The following is a 16,837-nucleotide window of genomic DNA, read 5'->3' on the forward strand; positions in this document are numbered from 1 at the left end:
ACACATTGTCTTGGTATTTCAGCTTCCCTTTGGGATGGGATGATGCATCCACACCATAGGTGCAGCTTTCCCAAATGTTTGCTACGTACGCACCCAACAAAAATCTAATTGATACAAATGATATTTCTTTATCTTATAGACTAAAGAGTATGTTGGATCTGCTGGGCCTCTCAACATTTTTCAGTACTGCGGACCGTGGTGTCTTTCTGAATTGCCTGGCTGGAATGGGCTTTGGTGGTTCTGGGCCTTCCTTGGGTGTTGCTTCCAGAAGGTGGTGCTCCCCCCCCCCCCCGTTTGATGCCTTGGCCATTGACACTTTGTGTCCCTCAAGGATCAATTTAATTTAGCATTTACCTGGAACCTCTGTAGAGGATGGCACAGCTTGCATGTAAAGCTGAGCCAAACCATGACTTAGCATGAACAAGCAAACATGCAGGTTCCTGGAATGAAGATTATGTCCACTGTGCTCCTCCCCAGGTCCTGCTGCCCTTGTGCTACCACAGGCTAAACTGTGGTTTGGCTTAGTGTTACGTCCAAACCTGGGCTCATAATTTGCCTCACTCCAGACAAACCATGAGTGATAAACCAAGAGCAGATCTTGATTACAGCTTGTGTTTTGTCTGGTTCAAGACAAACCAGAAGCCCTGGTTCAGACATGATGCTGAGCCAAACCACGGTTTAGGCTAGGTAGCACAGCAGCAGTGGTACCTAGGGAGGAGCACAGCTGCTGCAGTCTTCTTTGCTTCACATACTGCTCTTTTGCACTAGGCCGGGGATAGGGAATTTTTGGCCTTCCAGATGTTAAGAACATAAGAAGAGCCTGCTGGATCAGGCCAGTGGCCCATCTAGTCCAGCATCCTGTTCTCACAGTGGCCAACCAGGTGCCTGGGGGAAGCCCGCAAGCAGGACCCGAGTGCAAGAACACTCTCCCCTCCTGAGGCTTCCAGCAACTGGTTTTCAGAAGCATGCTGCCTCTGACTAGGGTGGCAGAGCACAGCCATCACGGCTAGTAGCCATTGATAGCCCTGTCCTCCATGAATTTGTCTAATCTTCTTTTAAAGCCGTCCAAGCTGGTGGCCATTACTGCATCTTGTGGGAGCAAATTCCATAGTTTAACTATGCGCTGAGTAAAGAAGTACTTCCTTTTGTCTGTCCTGAATCTTCCAACATTCAGCTTCTTTGAATGTCCACGAGTTCTAGTATTATGAGAGAGGGAGAAGAACCTTTCTCTATCCACCCTCTCAATGCCATGCATAATTTTATACACTTCTATCATGTCTCCTCTGACCCGCCTTTTCTCTAAACTAAAAAGCCCCAAATGCTGCAACCTTTCCTCGTAAGGGAGTCGCTCCATCCCCTTGATCATTCTGGTTGCCCTCTTCTGAACCTTTTCCAACTCTATAATATCCTTTTTGAGATGAGGCGACCAGAACTGCACACAGTATTCCAAATGCGGCCGCACCATAGATTTATACAACGGCATTATGATATCGGCTGTTTTATTTTCAATACCTTTCCTAATTATTGCTAGCATGGAATTTGCCTTTTTCACAGCTGCCGCACACTGGGTCGACATTTTCATCGTGCTGTCCACTACAACCCTGAGGTCTCTCTCCTGGTCGGTCACTGCCAGTTCAGACCCCATGAGCGTATATGTGAAATTAAGATTTTTTGCTCCAATATGCATAATTTTACACTTGTTTATATTGAATTGCATTTGCCATTTTTCCGCCCATTCACTCAGTTTGGAGAGGTCTTTTTGGAGCTCTTCGCAATCCCTTTTTGTTTTAACAACCCTGAACAATTTAGTGTCGTCAGCAAACTTGGCCACTTCACTGCTCACTCCTAATTCTAGGTCATTAATGAACAAGTTGAAAAGTACAGGTCCCAATACCGATCCCTGAGGGACTCCACTTTCTACAGCCCTCCATTGGGAGAACTGTCCGTTTATTCCTACTCTCTGCTTTCTGCTTCTTAACCAATTCCTTATCCACAAGAGGACCTCTCCTCTTATTCCATGACTGCTAAGCTTCCTCAGAAGCCTTTGGTGAGGTACCTTGTCAAATGCTTTTTGAAAGTCTAAGTACACTGTGTCCACTGGATCACCTTTATCTATATGCTTGTTGACACTCTCAAAGAATTCTAATAGGTTACTGAGACAGGACTTTCCCTTGCAGAAGCAATGCTGGCTCTGCTTCAGCAAGGCTTGTTCTTCTATGTGCTTAGTTAATCTAGCTTTAATAATACTTTCTACCAGTTTTCCAGGGACAGAAGTTAAGCTAACTGGCCTGTAATTTCCGGGATCCCCTCTGGATCCCTTTTTGAAGATTGGTGTTACATTTGCCACTTTCCAGTCCTCAGGCACGGAGGAGGACCCGAGGGACAAGTTACATATTTTAGTTAGCAGATCAGCAATTTCACCTTTGAGTTCTTTGAGAACTCTCGGGTGGATGCCATCCGGGCCCGGTGATTTGTCAGTTTTTATATTGTCCATTAAGCCTAGAACTTCCTCTCTCGTTACCACTATTTGTCTTAGTTCCTCAGAATCCCTTCCTGCAAATGTTAGTTCGGGTTCAGGGATCTGCCCTATATCTTCCACTGTGAAGACAGATGCAAAGAGTTCATTTAGCTTCTCTGCAATCTCCTTATCGTTCTTTAGTACACCTTTGACTCCCTTATCATCCAAGGGTCCAATTGTCTCCCTAGATGGTCTCCTGCTTTGAATGTATTTATAGAATTTTTTGTTGTTGGTTTTTATGTTCTTAGCAATGTGCTCCTCAAATTCTTTTTTAGCATCCCTTATTGTCTTCTTGCATTTCTTTTGCCAGAGTTTGTGTTCTTTTTTATTTTCTTCATTCGGACAAGACTTCCATTTTCTGAAGGAAGACTTTTTGCCTCTAAGAGCTTCCTTGACTTTGCTCGTTAACCATGCTGGCATCTTCTTGGCCCTGGCGGTACCTTTTCTGATCTGCGGTATGCACTCCAGTTGAGCTTCTAATATAGTGTTTTTAAACAACTTCCAAGCATTTTCGAGTGATGTGACCCTCTGGACTTTGTTTTTCAGCTTTCTTTTTACCAATTCCCTCATTTTTGTGAAGTTTCCTCTTTTGAAGTCAAATGTGACCGTGTTGGATTTTCTTGGCAATTGACCAGTTACATGTATGTTTAATTTAATAGCACTGTGGTCACTGCTCCCAATCGGTTCAACAACACTTACATCTCGCACCAGGTCCCGGTCCCCACTGAGGATTAAGTCCAGGGTTGCCGTCCCTCTGGTCGGTTCCATGACCAACTGATCTAGGGAATAGTCATTTAGAATATCTAGAAACTTTGCTTCTTTGTCATGACTGGAACACATATGCAGCCAGTCTATGTCCGGGTAGTTGAAGTCACCCATTACTACCACATTTCCTAGTTTGGATGCTTCCTCAATTTCATATCTCATCTCAAGGTCTCCCTGAGCGTTTTGATCAGGGGGACGATAGATCGTTCCCAGTATTAAGTCCCTCCTGGGGCATGGTATCACCACCCACAACGATTCTGTGGAGGAGTCTGCCTCTTTTGGGGTTTTGAGCTTGCTGGATTCAATGCCTTCTTTCACGTATAGAGCGACTCCGCCACCAATACGTCCTTCCCTGTCCTTCCGATATAGTTTATATCCAGGGATAACCGTATCCCACTGGTTTTCTCCATTCCACCAGGTCTCCGTTATGCTCACTGTATCAATGCTCTTCTCTAAGACCAAGCACTCCAGTTCTCTAGATGTTGCTGAACTACAACCCCCATCATCCTCAGCAAGCAGGGCTAAATGGTCCTGTAGTTCAGCAACATCTAGAGCAGCCTTTCCCAACCAGTGTGCCTGCAGATGTTGTTGGACCACAACTCCCATCAGCTTCGGCCAGCATTGCCAATGGCTGAGGCTGATGGGAGTTGTGGTCCAACAACATCTGGAGGCACACGGTTGGGAAAGGCTGATCTAGAGGGCCAAAGGCTCTCCACACCTCTCCTACTTGCCCTATGCCATGGTTTGGTTTAGCATTATATGGAAACTAGGTCATTTTATGGTGATTTGGAGTACATTGTTATCAGTACGCAGATGACACACAGCTCTGATTACCCTTTTCATCAGACGCAAGGGAAGCTGTTAGTGCCCTGAACCTGATGCCTGGAGGCAGTAATGGGCTGGATGAGGGGTAATAATCAGGCTTAAGCAAGACAAGATGGAGGAGAGAAATTAACTTTGAAACAAGGATTCAGCCTAGTTTGGATGGGGTAGCACTCCCTTGAAAAATCAGGTTTACACTTGGGGATATTCCTGGATCTGGCTTTTCATCTGGATATCCAGGTAGTAGCTGTGACCAGAGGTACATTTGCTCAGTTTAGATCAGATCTGGCAACAGTAGCACATGCCTTTGTTACATCCAGGTTAAATTACTGCATTGTGTTCTATATGAGGCTAAGAAGAAGCTTTGCAAATTCCAGTTGGTCCAGAATTATTATTACTATAACGATTATTTATAATTGTTCCTTGTTTTTCACCAGAAGGCCCCAGGGCGAATTACAGCATATGAAAACACAGTACAATTAAGACAGCAATAAGCAAAAACAACCCCACCCATAATTCTATACTGCACATTACTAGGAGGACACCAACATCAGTTTTTCAATTTTCAAAGGCCAGGGTAGAGAGGTACATCTTCAGTACCTTATGGTTCTGAACAGATGGTGCCAGGCACACTTTTATGTGGGGAATTCCACATATTTGGGGTCACCACTGAGAAGGCTGTCTCACAACTTGCCAACCCTTTGAACTTCTGAGAGTGGCAGAACTTTCAATACTTGGGTTTCAAGTTGTTTGGGGTTTATATGCTAATAGCGGGATCTTGAATTGGGCCCAGTAGTTCACTGGTAGCCAATGCAGTGTTTTGTTGTTGCTTGCCACGTTGGACTTATTCTAGGGTTCAGAAGCTGTATCGGGATGTGATGAACTGTGATCTTGCATATTTGCATCTTATGGAAAGACTGAGGGCCACTTCATACTTATATTAAAAATGGATTTGCATCAACCAGTGCTGTTTTTCATAATGTGTGAGAGTGACTCTTGTCTTTTTAAAAATTACATATTATACAGCCACAAGAGTGGCTGTATACTATAGCCAGTGTGGATTTTTTACATTCTGCAATGTTAAATGGAAAATACCCCCCATGCCATTCTGATGCTTCCCATAAACTCATTTCAAAACAAAACCTTACAAAACTTATAGTCCTGAACTCAAAACCGCTTGCTTAACAACTCTCTCAATTTTCATGGTGATACACAAAACAGTCAGAGAGAATAAACAGTTCAAAGTGTAAAAAGAGAGAGAAAAACCTCAGAGCCCTTTTGGATTTTTTCTCAGAGAGTTCTCATAATCTACTGAAATTCATTAAAAATCAGCCATGTTCACAGAGTACTTGTAATCCTAATACTGACTTTGCCCCATACTCTGACCTTCATCTTCTGCAGTTTAAAAATTTTAAAAATGCCTGGCTGATTTTTAATTAATTTAAGAAATTTTGGCTGGAACCCTATGATAACGCGGAGCATGCTCAATAAGAACCAACTGTCAGTGTTCTAAAAGCCTCACAGCTGCTGGGCTTGGCTAATCAGAGGGCCACACCCACACCAGACTTTGATTTCACTTGAGACAGTCATGGCTTCCCTCAGAGAATCCTGGGAAGTGTAGTTTGTGAAGGGTGCTGAGAGGAGACTGCTATTCCTCTGACAGAGCTTCAGTGGCCAGACTGGTTTAACAGTCAGCCACTCTGATTGAAGGTCTGTGAGGGGAACAGGGCATCTCTTAGCAACTCTCAGCACCCTTCACTAACTACACTTCCCAGGATTCTTTGAGAGAAGGCATGACTCATCAAAGTGAAATAAAGGCCTGGTGTGGATGTGGCCAGGGACAGCTTTGGTTTAAATTTAGGTGGGAGGCTACATGTGCCTGCTGTAGAATTAAAAGGTGAAGGAAATGCTAAAAAGAAATGATACTGTTCACAATGTTTTCCTTTTGGAAGGGAAAGGATTTTCCCTTCTGCCCTGTGCCCGTCCACCCAATCTCCTCCTCTCCCCCGGGTCAGTGTTGGACTATGACCTGGGAGACCAGGGTTCGAATCCCCACACAGCCATGAAGCTGACTGGGTGACCCTGGGCCAGTCACTGCCTCTCAGCCTCAGAGGAAGGCAATCGTAAAACCACCTCTGAATACCATTTACCATGAAAACCCTATTCAAAGGGTTGCCATAAGTCGGGGTTGACTTGAAGGCAGTCCATTTCCATTTTTAAACATGATCGAACAGAAAAAAATCCCATTGAATCCAAAAAGTATGCAAATGATCAAACTAGGGTTGCTAGGCCCAGCCTCCAAGAGGTCTTCTGTATCTTTAAAAGTTGTGCAGGAGGAAGGGAGAATTTCACCTTGTGGTTTTTCCCATTACAGTGTTACAAAAATACCTGTACTTGGCTGAATTTTCTCTTCTCTTAAAGATACAGAATCATTCTCAGGCCCTGAGCCTGGCAACCCTAGATCATAGCCTCCCTCCTATCCCCTCCCTCTTGCCCCTTCCCTCCCCCTTCCTTTGCCCCTTCCTCCCCATCCCCTTCTAATCCCCTCCTTCCCCTTCCTCCACCCCCCTCCCCTTCCTCCTCCCCATGGTTAGTTTTACCTATCTTAAGCATGATTGCACGGAAGTAAATACTACTGAACACTATAAGCATGCACATAATCAAACCTGCCCTCCCCTCCCCCTTCCTTTGCCCCCCTCCAATATGCTTCTTCTTCCTCCTTCTCCTCCTCCCCCATGGTCAGTTTTTCCTATCCTAACCATGATTACATAGGAGTAAATCCCACTAAACTCAATAAGCATGCAAATGATCAGACCTGCTTTTCTCCTCCTTCCCCTCTCCTCTCCCTCCTCCTCCTCCCTCTTCCTTCTTCCTCCTCCCCTGCCCACTCCAGCCCTCCCTCCCCCATCAATTTTACCTACCCTAAGCATGACTGTAAGAGAGTAACTTGCACTGAACTCAATAAACATGCAAATGATCAAACCTGTCCTCCCCTCCCCCTCCTGCCTGCTCCCATCCCAGTCCTCCCCTCTGCGTTTCCTCCCCTCCCTCCTCCTGCCCTCCCCATCCCCTGCGGTCATTTTCACCTATCCTAAGCATGATTTCAGGGGAGTAAATCCCACTGAACTCAGTAAGCATGCAAATGATCAATCCATTCTCAGCAAGCTTGCACAGGATCCCATTTCTTACCTGCTGGATTAAAAAGCAGGGAAATTCACTTGTAGGCAAAAAAACTTACAGTTTAAGAATGTACCTATAGCCCACAGATCTTTCTATTGAACTTTAAAAAGCAGGGAAATTGGGCAGCTATACTGAATGCACCAGGGGAGCAGGAGACCTGACCTCTCTCAGATATTGTACTGCCCTACACATTTGTCAAAATGCAAACACAGTTTGGGTTGGTCTTTCACAGTCCAATCCACTTGCTATGTAGCTTGGAAGAATATGGTAACGTGTCTCTGTGCATATGGTGAGTGGTGGCAACACCTGCAACCAGCCCAAATAATAGAAAGAAGACATGAGCTGTGCTGATCTTGTTTTAGCAGGGAGGAAGCAACATTATTAAGAAAGTTGATATAGTTCAGACGGTCACTTTAAATATGTCTGATTTCCTTTGCAATTTTAGTGAAGTTTCCTATAGGAAATCATTTTCTTTTGTTTCTATTTCTGTGAATATGTGAAGTACAGCAACACTTTGCAAAATGTACACTAAAAAGCTTATTGTGGAATAATGGCACTGACTTCTGCAGAATAGTCTCCAGTGGACCTCAGGAGTGTCTCAAACAGTGGGAGGTGAAATATATTCTAGCAAAATTCTAGGTGTGCTCTGTGTTTTTAATTGACTGTGCCCACCTTGCCTTAAATGAAGTGGTGTAAACATAGCAAGCTGAAAACATGCATCCTCTTTTTTCCAACAGCTAGAGTCATTGCTGAAGTAGCAACATATTGTAATCAGTCTGATTTTACATCAAACTGCAGTTTCAGATTCAACTGTTAATGCACTCAAAATAGAAATAGAACATAACTAACAATTTGAAACACAAAAGGCTATCTTCACCATCATATGACATTGACCAGTAAAAAGGCTTTGAAATTAATAAGAATAAATTTGACACAGATTTCTAGGATGAATAATGAGGGAAATAAAATTTTCTAGATTAGATTCTCTGTAGAAACATTAGTAACACAGGAAAGAAGCAAAGGAAGAACACCAACAAACACACAAAAATATAATTCTCTATCTTTGGAGATGGCAGGTGTTGCCACCACTCACCATATGCTCAGAGGCACATGTTACCAAATTCTTCCAAGCTACACAGGAAGTGGATTGGACTGTGAAAGACCAACCCAAATGGTGTTTGCATTTTGACAACTTTGTAGGGCAGTACAATATCTCAGAGAGGAGGTCAGGTCTCCTGCTCCCCTGGTGCATTCACTATAGCTGCCCAATTTCACTGCTTTTTAAAGTTTGATAGAAATATCTGGGCTATAGGTACGTTCTTAAACCACAAGGTTTTTTACCTATTAGTGAATACCCTTCATGTGCGCTGTGCAGAGATCCAGTACCACTCATCTCTGTTCACAGCATCTACACATTAAAAATATTGTCAAACGTTCTATAGGTGGCACTTGTCTGCAGTCAGAGGTTTACAATAGTCTTTAAAACAACTATAAATAATATCTTTATGTGATGACATGCATTCTGCAAAGAATTGATAAATACCCAACCCATCAGTTTCAAAGGAATAGAATTGTGCATATTGCTAAATTGTCGACTGAAATCCATGGGACCTTGGACAATGCTGTATGGAGGTGGGGGAGGCAGAATCTGAGGTGCAGAAACAGCTAAAGGTTTGCTGCCTTTCACTACCCAGTGTGGAAGGAGTGGGGTGTGGAGAGGTGGGGGCTAGAGGGAAAATAAGTGTGCCAACTCCAGGCTGGCATACTCTCCTACTGCCCATTCCAGGGCCACATTTGGGGAAATGGGAGGGCTTTAGATCCAAGGTTTCGCTGATATGACTCCCAGAACGCTCCGTTTCTGCAGTAACTGCCATCATAGGTTTCTGTGTCTGCCACAGAAATTGTTTGTGAGGGTGGCCTCCAGGAGATCCCCTGTGTCCCCTGGGATGCCCTTCCAGGAACAGGACTGCACCCTAAATGGGATAATTTTGGCTGAATTGTGACACCATGTATTTGCTTTGGTTGTATAATGGAATGTGCTGGTGTATCTTGCAAGCTTGTAAATGTATGATTAAAAATTGGCCCAAATTTGGAATCCTCAGGAGTGTACAGGACTGATAGAAAGCTTTAGTTTTATTGTATTTATATTTGTTTCTGATATTCATGTTTTTTTCTAGAATTAATATGCATGAAAGAGTAAATCGTGCAGAAAGACAGTTCAGATCCCTTCCAGCCAGGCAGCAGAAATTGCTTCCTCAGTTCCTTCCTCATCTGGACAAGATTCGGAAATGTATTGACCACAACCAAGGAATCTTGCAGACAGTTGTGAATGACTGCACACACATGTTTGAAAATAAAGAATACGGTGATGATGTATGTTTAAATTGTATTTCACAGCCAACTATATATTTGCTACTTCACCTCTTTTCTCCATTGTATTTATTTCTTTGTCATAAATGCTTGTTTCCTCTTTCATAACTTACATATGTTTTATTGCAGGGATGGGGAAGCTGTGGCCCTCCAGTTGTTGTGGACTCCAACACCCATCATCCTCAGCTAGCATGCCCAATGGGAAAAAATGTTGGAAGCTGGGAGTCCCACAACTTCTGGAGGGCCATAGCTTTCCAGTTATGGATATTATTCCAGTAAATGGAATAATTCTTTTGTTTGTTCCTTACTTTATAATCATTTGATTAGACCACATGGTTGTTGTGTCAAGTGTTAGCAAAGTATATTTTTACAGTTGAACCAGCATAAAATTTCAAAAGCTGTAGGTTTACTATTATGTCTATTTTGATATTCCTTGGGCTGTATTCAGGGCTGTGGAGTCGGTACACAAAACCTTCGACTCCGACTCCTCTGTATTTCTACTGTCCGACTACGACTCCACCCAAAATTGCTTCTGACTCCACAGCCCTGGAAAGCGCTGTAAATGTTTTTTTTTAAATTGGAAGCTCTCGTAGGAGCATTTTTATCGCTGCCTGAATATGCACTGATCTTGGCATCACAGCATTTGTCTTCATCTGGGTCCTGTGTCATACACTGACACACAAAATGTTTTGCATCTTGAGTTATGGTGAAATGCTCAACTACAATGCTGACTTATGGGGCTCCCGTCTGGTTCCCATACTATAAAGGGAAACTGGATGGAACAATACATTCCGCACTGAGATCTTTATTTGGAGTCCCTGGCTGTGTATCAGGAGCGTCTTTATTGTTGGAAGCTGGGATGAATTCCTTGTCTTGCATATTATGGACACATACTATCTATTTCTGGATCCGCTGTTGTAAAGTATTATCTCCTGAATCTTACCTGTCCTGCTTTTTAAAAGACCCTTTTTCAAAAGAAACATGGACAGGTAAGGTAATGGAAAAGTTATCACAGACGGGCCTCCCCCCCCCCCGAACTTTTAGCGATGGATTTCAATAAGGCCAGGGCGACGGTTAAACTTAGACTTACCGATATTGATAACCAGATCCTACTCAGTTTGACAAAAGGCCCTTGTTGCCCGAGGGCTCTGGATATTAATATTGTTCCAAATTCAGAAGGGATGAAATACCAATATTGGTTAACGGTCCCCAAATATAGACGGGCTTTCACATTAGCCCGTTTTAATGTGCTGCCATCCAATTTTTTATCTGGCAGGTTTAAAAAAATTCCGAGTATGAATAGGTACTGTCTTTGTAATGACTCAGAAATTGAGACTATTTCTCATGTTTTATTTTCCTGTAAACTATATAACAAAATCAGAAAAGATCTTCTCCGCCCAATTCTGTCAAAATACCCTGGACGATCCAATGACACATTATTAATAACCCTTTTACAGGGTTACAATGAAAACATCACCCTAACTGTGGCCAAATTTATAAACTTGGCCATTCAGCAAAGGAAGAAATTAGGCTGTCTTTAATACAGAGGACCAAATATGAACTTGGCCCCGCAACTCTATTTGATAAACAATTTAATTTTAACCTAAATTTTATCCCATGGTGTATAGATGTTCTGGAGTTGGGCCTATAGAGACAAACAGACTAACCTAGTTCCGTTATTGTATTGTTATTGTATTGTTGTCATCCTTACACTATATACAAGTAAGTTTTATATTCCTTGATATATTGTATTTTAATATTTTAATATTTTATGTTCGCATCCATGTATATATGTTATTCATTGGCTTAGAGGTCTGTTGACTTCAGAATAAACAATCAATCAATGCTCAACTACAGCTGACTTCATGGGAAGCTTCTTTGACATTTTGAATTGATATTTAAAAGAAATTGTCAATCAAAATTTATTTTGAAGTCGGAGTCGGTACATTTCTCCCGACTCCGACTCCACCCAATATTGCTCACGACTCCGACTCCAGAGCCCTGGCTGTATTATGTACTTCATAATTCAATTTAATTGGATTTTTCCTTGCAAAACTTAAAGGGGACTGGGAATGATGGCAGCTTAAGTCTTCCTTTGGTTACACAGATTGGGTATAATTCTAAATGGGTCTATGGTAAGCTCCTCATAGTGAGAGTCTCTCATAGTGTGGAGGAAGCACCCCATTATGATATAATATGCATTGTTCATGCTAGGTTAGTTTGATGTGTCGAGAGCTGACTTGATGCCATCCATCCTACTTCTTTTAGGACTTAGTAATGGGGTAAAGGTGAGTCTCATCCTAGAGGTGAGAAAGAAAGGGCTTATCAGCTAATGGCAGAACAGTTACTTGAATTTCTAAGTTTCTAGATTGTAGCTAACTTTTTTTTTTCACTTCTTAGGAAAATGGAAAGATTACACCAGCTTCAACTTTTGACATGGATAAATTAAAGTCCACTTTAAAACAATTTGTAAGAGATTGGAGTGAAACTGGGAAACCAGAGAGAGATTCCTGCTATCAGCCAATCATTAATGAAATTGTAAAGAACTTTCCAAAAGACAGATGGTAACTATTTTTAGATATATTTTGAAGGGAGATATGCACAATAATGTGTTGGTTACCAAGGATTCTAAATAGAGAGAAAAAGTACTAAAATACTATTAGAATTTATCTTTGAACATTTCCATATTAACTGTATAAGGCAAAGTTATAAACTTTGGGTTATCTTTCTAATATGATTTTGTTCAAACTTTAAGGTTCAGCAGTCCAAATTATGGTTGTAGGGATAACACTTCACTTAGGTTTGATAGGATAACATCTTGGATTAGAACCAAGCATAATCTTAATGCATGCTATTTTTATTTTATCACGTGGAAGAATGTGTTGAGATATAAAAGTCCAATTTGACTAATATCTTGACTGAGTTCTCATACAGCCAGAAGAACTAAAGGCTATCTAGTTCAGTCCTCTGTTCTGAGGTAGAATAACTACAGTGTACCACAAGTGGAAAGCAGATACACTACTAGTTTTAAAGAGTCAATATATCTAAATGAATCATGCAGAAGATGAAGCTATGTATTGGAGAAGTGGAAAGATGTCCTTAAATCAAAATAGGCAAATAATTAAAGATATGCTCTAATTCACATGATGCTTATTATTTTGTACTCTTTATATCCATAAATATGAGGTCTGCTTACACTGGTTATGAAAAATGGAAATGGACTGCCTTCAAGTCGATCCTGACTTATGGCTACCCTATGAATAGGGTGTTCATGGTAAGCGGTATTCAGAAGGAGTTTACCATTGCCTCCCTCTGAGGTTAGTCCTCCCCAGCTGGCTAGAAATATTCAAGCATTGGTTTCCTTATAGAATGGAAACGATGTCAGCCTCAACTCAGAATGCCTCTTCTAATTTGTCACTTAACTCTCTTGACAGAATTCCAATTGTAACAATGGTGGGCTAGTCTGAAATAACCAGTTTTCTTCAACCCCACTTTTAACTTAGCTTGCAGTCAGTGCTGCTGCATTATCTAGCCAACTGAGAGTCTTAAAGAAGATAAACGCTCATAAGCTCATTCAAAATATAACATGAATACCCTTCCCTTGTTAGATTCAAGGCATTCAAGAATGTCTTCAATTATAGAAAAATATACGGTAAGTTTTTATACATCTAAAGGTGCTTTGTTGTAAATAATCCCCTTCTCTTTGACTTGGTGGAAAATTGAATATTCCCACATATTTGGTAATTTAAAATAGTGCAGAAATGCTTACAGTTGAAGATAGCATGAAAGTTTTCTGTCTTTTTACAATGTAACTTTTTTACTGGTTCCACTCTTGTTAATTCATTTAGATTTGTCCTTATTGGCATACAGTAGTGTCCTACTTTTAAAACAATTTATAGGCAAGAACCTATTTATATTATACTGGAAAGTAAGCTGGATTCTCCTTTGTTAGATAATCTTTTAAGTTACAAACTTAAATTAGAAATTGAGAGATATGGGTTTTATGGCACAATCCTGTGCATGTTTACTCAAGTAAAACACGATCTTCTGTGGGGCTTTTCCCCTAGTAAGTGTTTTTAGGATAGCAGCCTTAAAAACATATTTCAGTTGTATTTACAAGTAGAATAATTTAATTGCATCCATGTATTTACTAAAATTAATAATTGATTAATTGTATAAAAGGTGTTCTATTCATTTTCCTTATTTAAACTGCTGTAATTTTTTGAATGCATAGAATATGCATTGTCCATAAACCTTTTTCTTTCTAGCTTAAATGGGAAGTCATTTTTATTTTCTAAAAGAAAATAAATTGCGTACAGTAAACTTCATAATTAACATCTGGACATATTTCTATGGCTGCACACAACAGTGAGCTGAAAGTTAAGATGTATTAACCTAAACTGGTGGATAGAAGGTTTGTTAGACTCTAGATTGCTTTGGCTTTTAGATTATCCATTCTGACTTACAACTCCTTCTACTGCATTGAAGGCTGTTCCAAAAGGCACCTTTGTTGTTGTTATATGTCTTCAAGTCAATTACGACTTATGGCAACCCTATGAATCTTTTGGATATATTCATAGGGTTTTCATGGTAAGAGGTATTCAGAGGTGGTTTACCATTGCCTTCTGTCAGACCTCCTCTCTTGCGCTGGCCCCGGCACGGATCTCTCACAATCCCACCACTAGGCATCACTACCTGACACACTGGAAAGTAATGCTGCCCTGGGACTTTGCCTTAGTCTCCTCCTTTAACAGATTGTTATTAAGTGTTTAGGTACACTTTCAGCCCCCCCCCTATCTTTCTGTCTTTAAAGAATACAGCCCTGGGTTGCCTTTGGATACCTGCTGCTGATACACTAACCATTCGCCCCTGCCACCATAGATACTGGTTCCAGCTTTGGTTTTTGCTCTGCCCACCCTTCTCCTCTGTATGAACCCAGCCAAGGATCAGGCGTTGTTAAACCAAACAGATTTATTAAATAACACTGAGAATAAAGATTACTTTGAATTCAGTTGTCATGTGTGTGGTTACCTATAAATAACCTTCAACATATTATAGTTTCTCTTACTTCATATACTTTAGTCCTAAACCTGCCTCACTACCTGTGTAAATACTCGTCCACCCCTCACCCTCTTCAACCCAAAACCAGAACTGAACCCCTGACCAACTGTCATTCTCCCATGGACTGCCTTCAAGTCGATTCCAACTTATGGCTACCCTGTGAAGAGGGTTTTCATGAGGCTGAGAGGCAGTGACTGGCCCAAGGTCACTTCATGGCTGTGTGGGGATTCATGTGCGCTTCATGGCTGTGTGGGGATTCGAACCCTGGTCTCCCAGGTTGTAGTCCAACACCTATATACATTCAACCACCCAGACGCTCAGCCAATCACAACACAGCATTCCTCAACATTCCATCACATGTACTCTCCCTCCCAACTCACTCTACTTACCATATTTAACCTACAAAACCAATATAATAAATATTATACAACACTACGGGGGCATCACACTTTCCTCTGAACCTACAGCACTCAGGTGGTCTCCCATCCGAGTACTAACCAGGCCTGACCCTGCTTAGCTTCTAAGATCAGGCGATATCGGGCATGTTCATGGTAGTATGGTCATAGGCAAAAGGCACTTATCTTTCTGGAATATCTTGGAGAGGAGATATGCAGTGCTCTTCCTTAATTATTTTTAGAATCTTCAATTTTAACTCCATTTCATTTCTCTGTTATAAAATTGTGTATCTTTCTGCTTCTGAGATTTGAAAATAATTGAAGTGTACATCTAAAAGTCCTAATTTTTTGTGTTACTACAATTGGATAGTATTCAGTGCTGGCTTTGTGCTAGTGGAAAGCACACCTGGTTTTTGCTGATCAGCCAATCCTTTACAGCTACATGCACCCCCAAAAGCAGCTCCTAAGGGAGAATCCTCCAGAGCATTATAGGGCTGCAGTCAGTAGGGAAGATTAGAGAAAATTAGATGTCCTGCCTTGCATGAGTGTAAGTGCTTTTTGCTACACCAAACCTATCACAGGATACACATTTCAGCACATTTGTATGGCATGGTAAGCTGTGGTTATACCATGAAAGTGCAGATTGCTCCTGTTTTGCTGTTTCCTGCTAATAAGTGGAAGCAACAAACCACAATCCATGGCTTAGTGTTATGTCTGAACCTATACTAGATTGTTGAACAGCGTTTTATTTATTTATTTATTTTATTTATTTAGTTTCATTTATAGACCGCCCATAACCAATGGCTCCCTGGGCGGTGTACAACATATAAAAGTACAATATAAAATACAAGTGCATTAAACAATATCAAAAACAACTAAAGCAATTAACACATCAAAATACTTAAAATATATTAAATATATTTAAAATGTATTTAAAATGCATTTAAAATGCCTGGGAGAATAGGAAGGTTTTAGCCTGGCGCCGAAAAGATAACAACGTAGGCACCAGGCGTACCTCCTCGGGGAGACTGTTCCACAATTCGGGGGCCACCACAGAAAAGGCCCTGGATCTTGTCATTACCCTCCGAGCTTCTCGATGACTCGGTACTCGGAGGAGGGCCTTAGATGTCGAACGAAGTTTTGATTAAACAAGTTATTTTTCTTAACCATAATTCTGAAATACTGACTTTACAAAGGCAAATTGGTTGACCTATTTCTTGGCAGAGTTTTTTTCTTCAAACATCAAATCATAACATGCCTCGAACAACCAAAATATATTACTAAGCCCTGTATGCTTTGGTTTTAGGTAGTAATTGTAGTATGAAATAAGAAGTGTCTCTGTTTATTCCATCTTTTTGGTGTTGTTTGAATTAATTAATGTGACTTTACTATGTTTGATTTCTTTGTGTGTAATTTTCAGTAAATTGAAAACAATGCATTGAGTTATGCAAGTTTTTTATTCAACTAAGGGCATTCTTATAGTTGTTCACTGATTTTACTATTTAAACAGTCCTGTGAGATGTTGAAAAATGTACATTGCTTTAAATCTTGATCAAATTTATCCTGGAAAAATTGTCAGAATTTCAGGCTTGAGTTGCTTGCATTTTACTTAATGGTTTAAGTCTGATCCATTATCCATGGCAAGTTGGGTATTGCTGAATCTCCTTTGCTTAGCTTCAGAGTACTCTTCCCTGAGCAAGAGACCTGTGTGTGCTCAGATGTACAT

The 16,837-nt window shown here is 41.1% G+C and overlaps 2 protein-coding genes across 2 annotated transcripts in view; both read left to right on the forward strand.

Moving 5' to 3' along the window:
• The window catches only part of NMRK1 (nicotinamide riboside kinase 1), a 48,461-nt gene extending 38,802 nt beyond the window's left edge, over positions 1 to 9,659 (forward strand). The window contains exon 9 of the mRNA XM_061627812.1: positions 9,463 to 9,659. Coding sequence (XP_061483796.1) covers positions 9,463 to 9,485 — 23 coding nt within the window. The 3' untranslated portion in view covers positions 9,486 to 9,659. The remainder of the gene's footprint in view (positions 1 to 9,462) is intronic.
• CARNMT1 (carnosine N-methyltransferase 1) overlaps positions 1 to 16,837 on the forward strand; it is a 29,834-nt gene that overhangs the window by 1,698 nt on the left and 11,299 nt on the right. The window contains exons 2-3 of the mRNA XM_061627780.1: positions 9,463 to 9,658; positions 12,056 to 12,219. Of these exons, the coding sequence (XP_061483764.1) occupies positions 9,463 to 9,658; positions 12,056 to 12,219 (360 nt within the window). The remainder of the gene's footprint in view (positions 1 to 9,462; positions 9,659 to 12,055; positions 12,220 to 16,837) is intronic.

This window comes from Rhineura floridana, chromosome 1 (genome assembly GCF_030035675.1).
Source record: "Rhineura floridana isolate rRhiFlo1 chromosome 1, rRhiFlo1.hap2, whole genome shotgun sequence".
Taxonomy (NCBI): domain Eukaryota; kingdom Metazoa; phylum Chordata; class Lepidosauria; order Squamata; family Rhineuridae; genus Rhineura; species Rhineura floridana.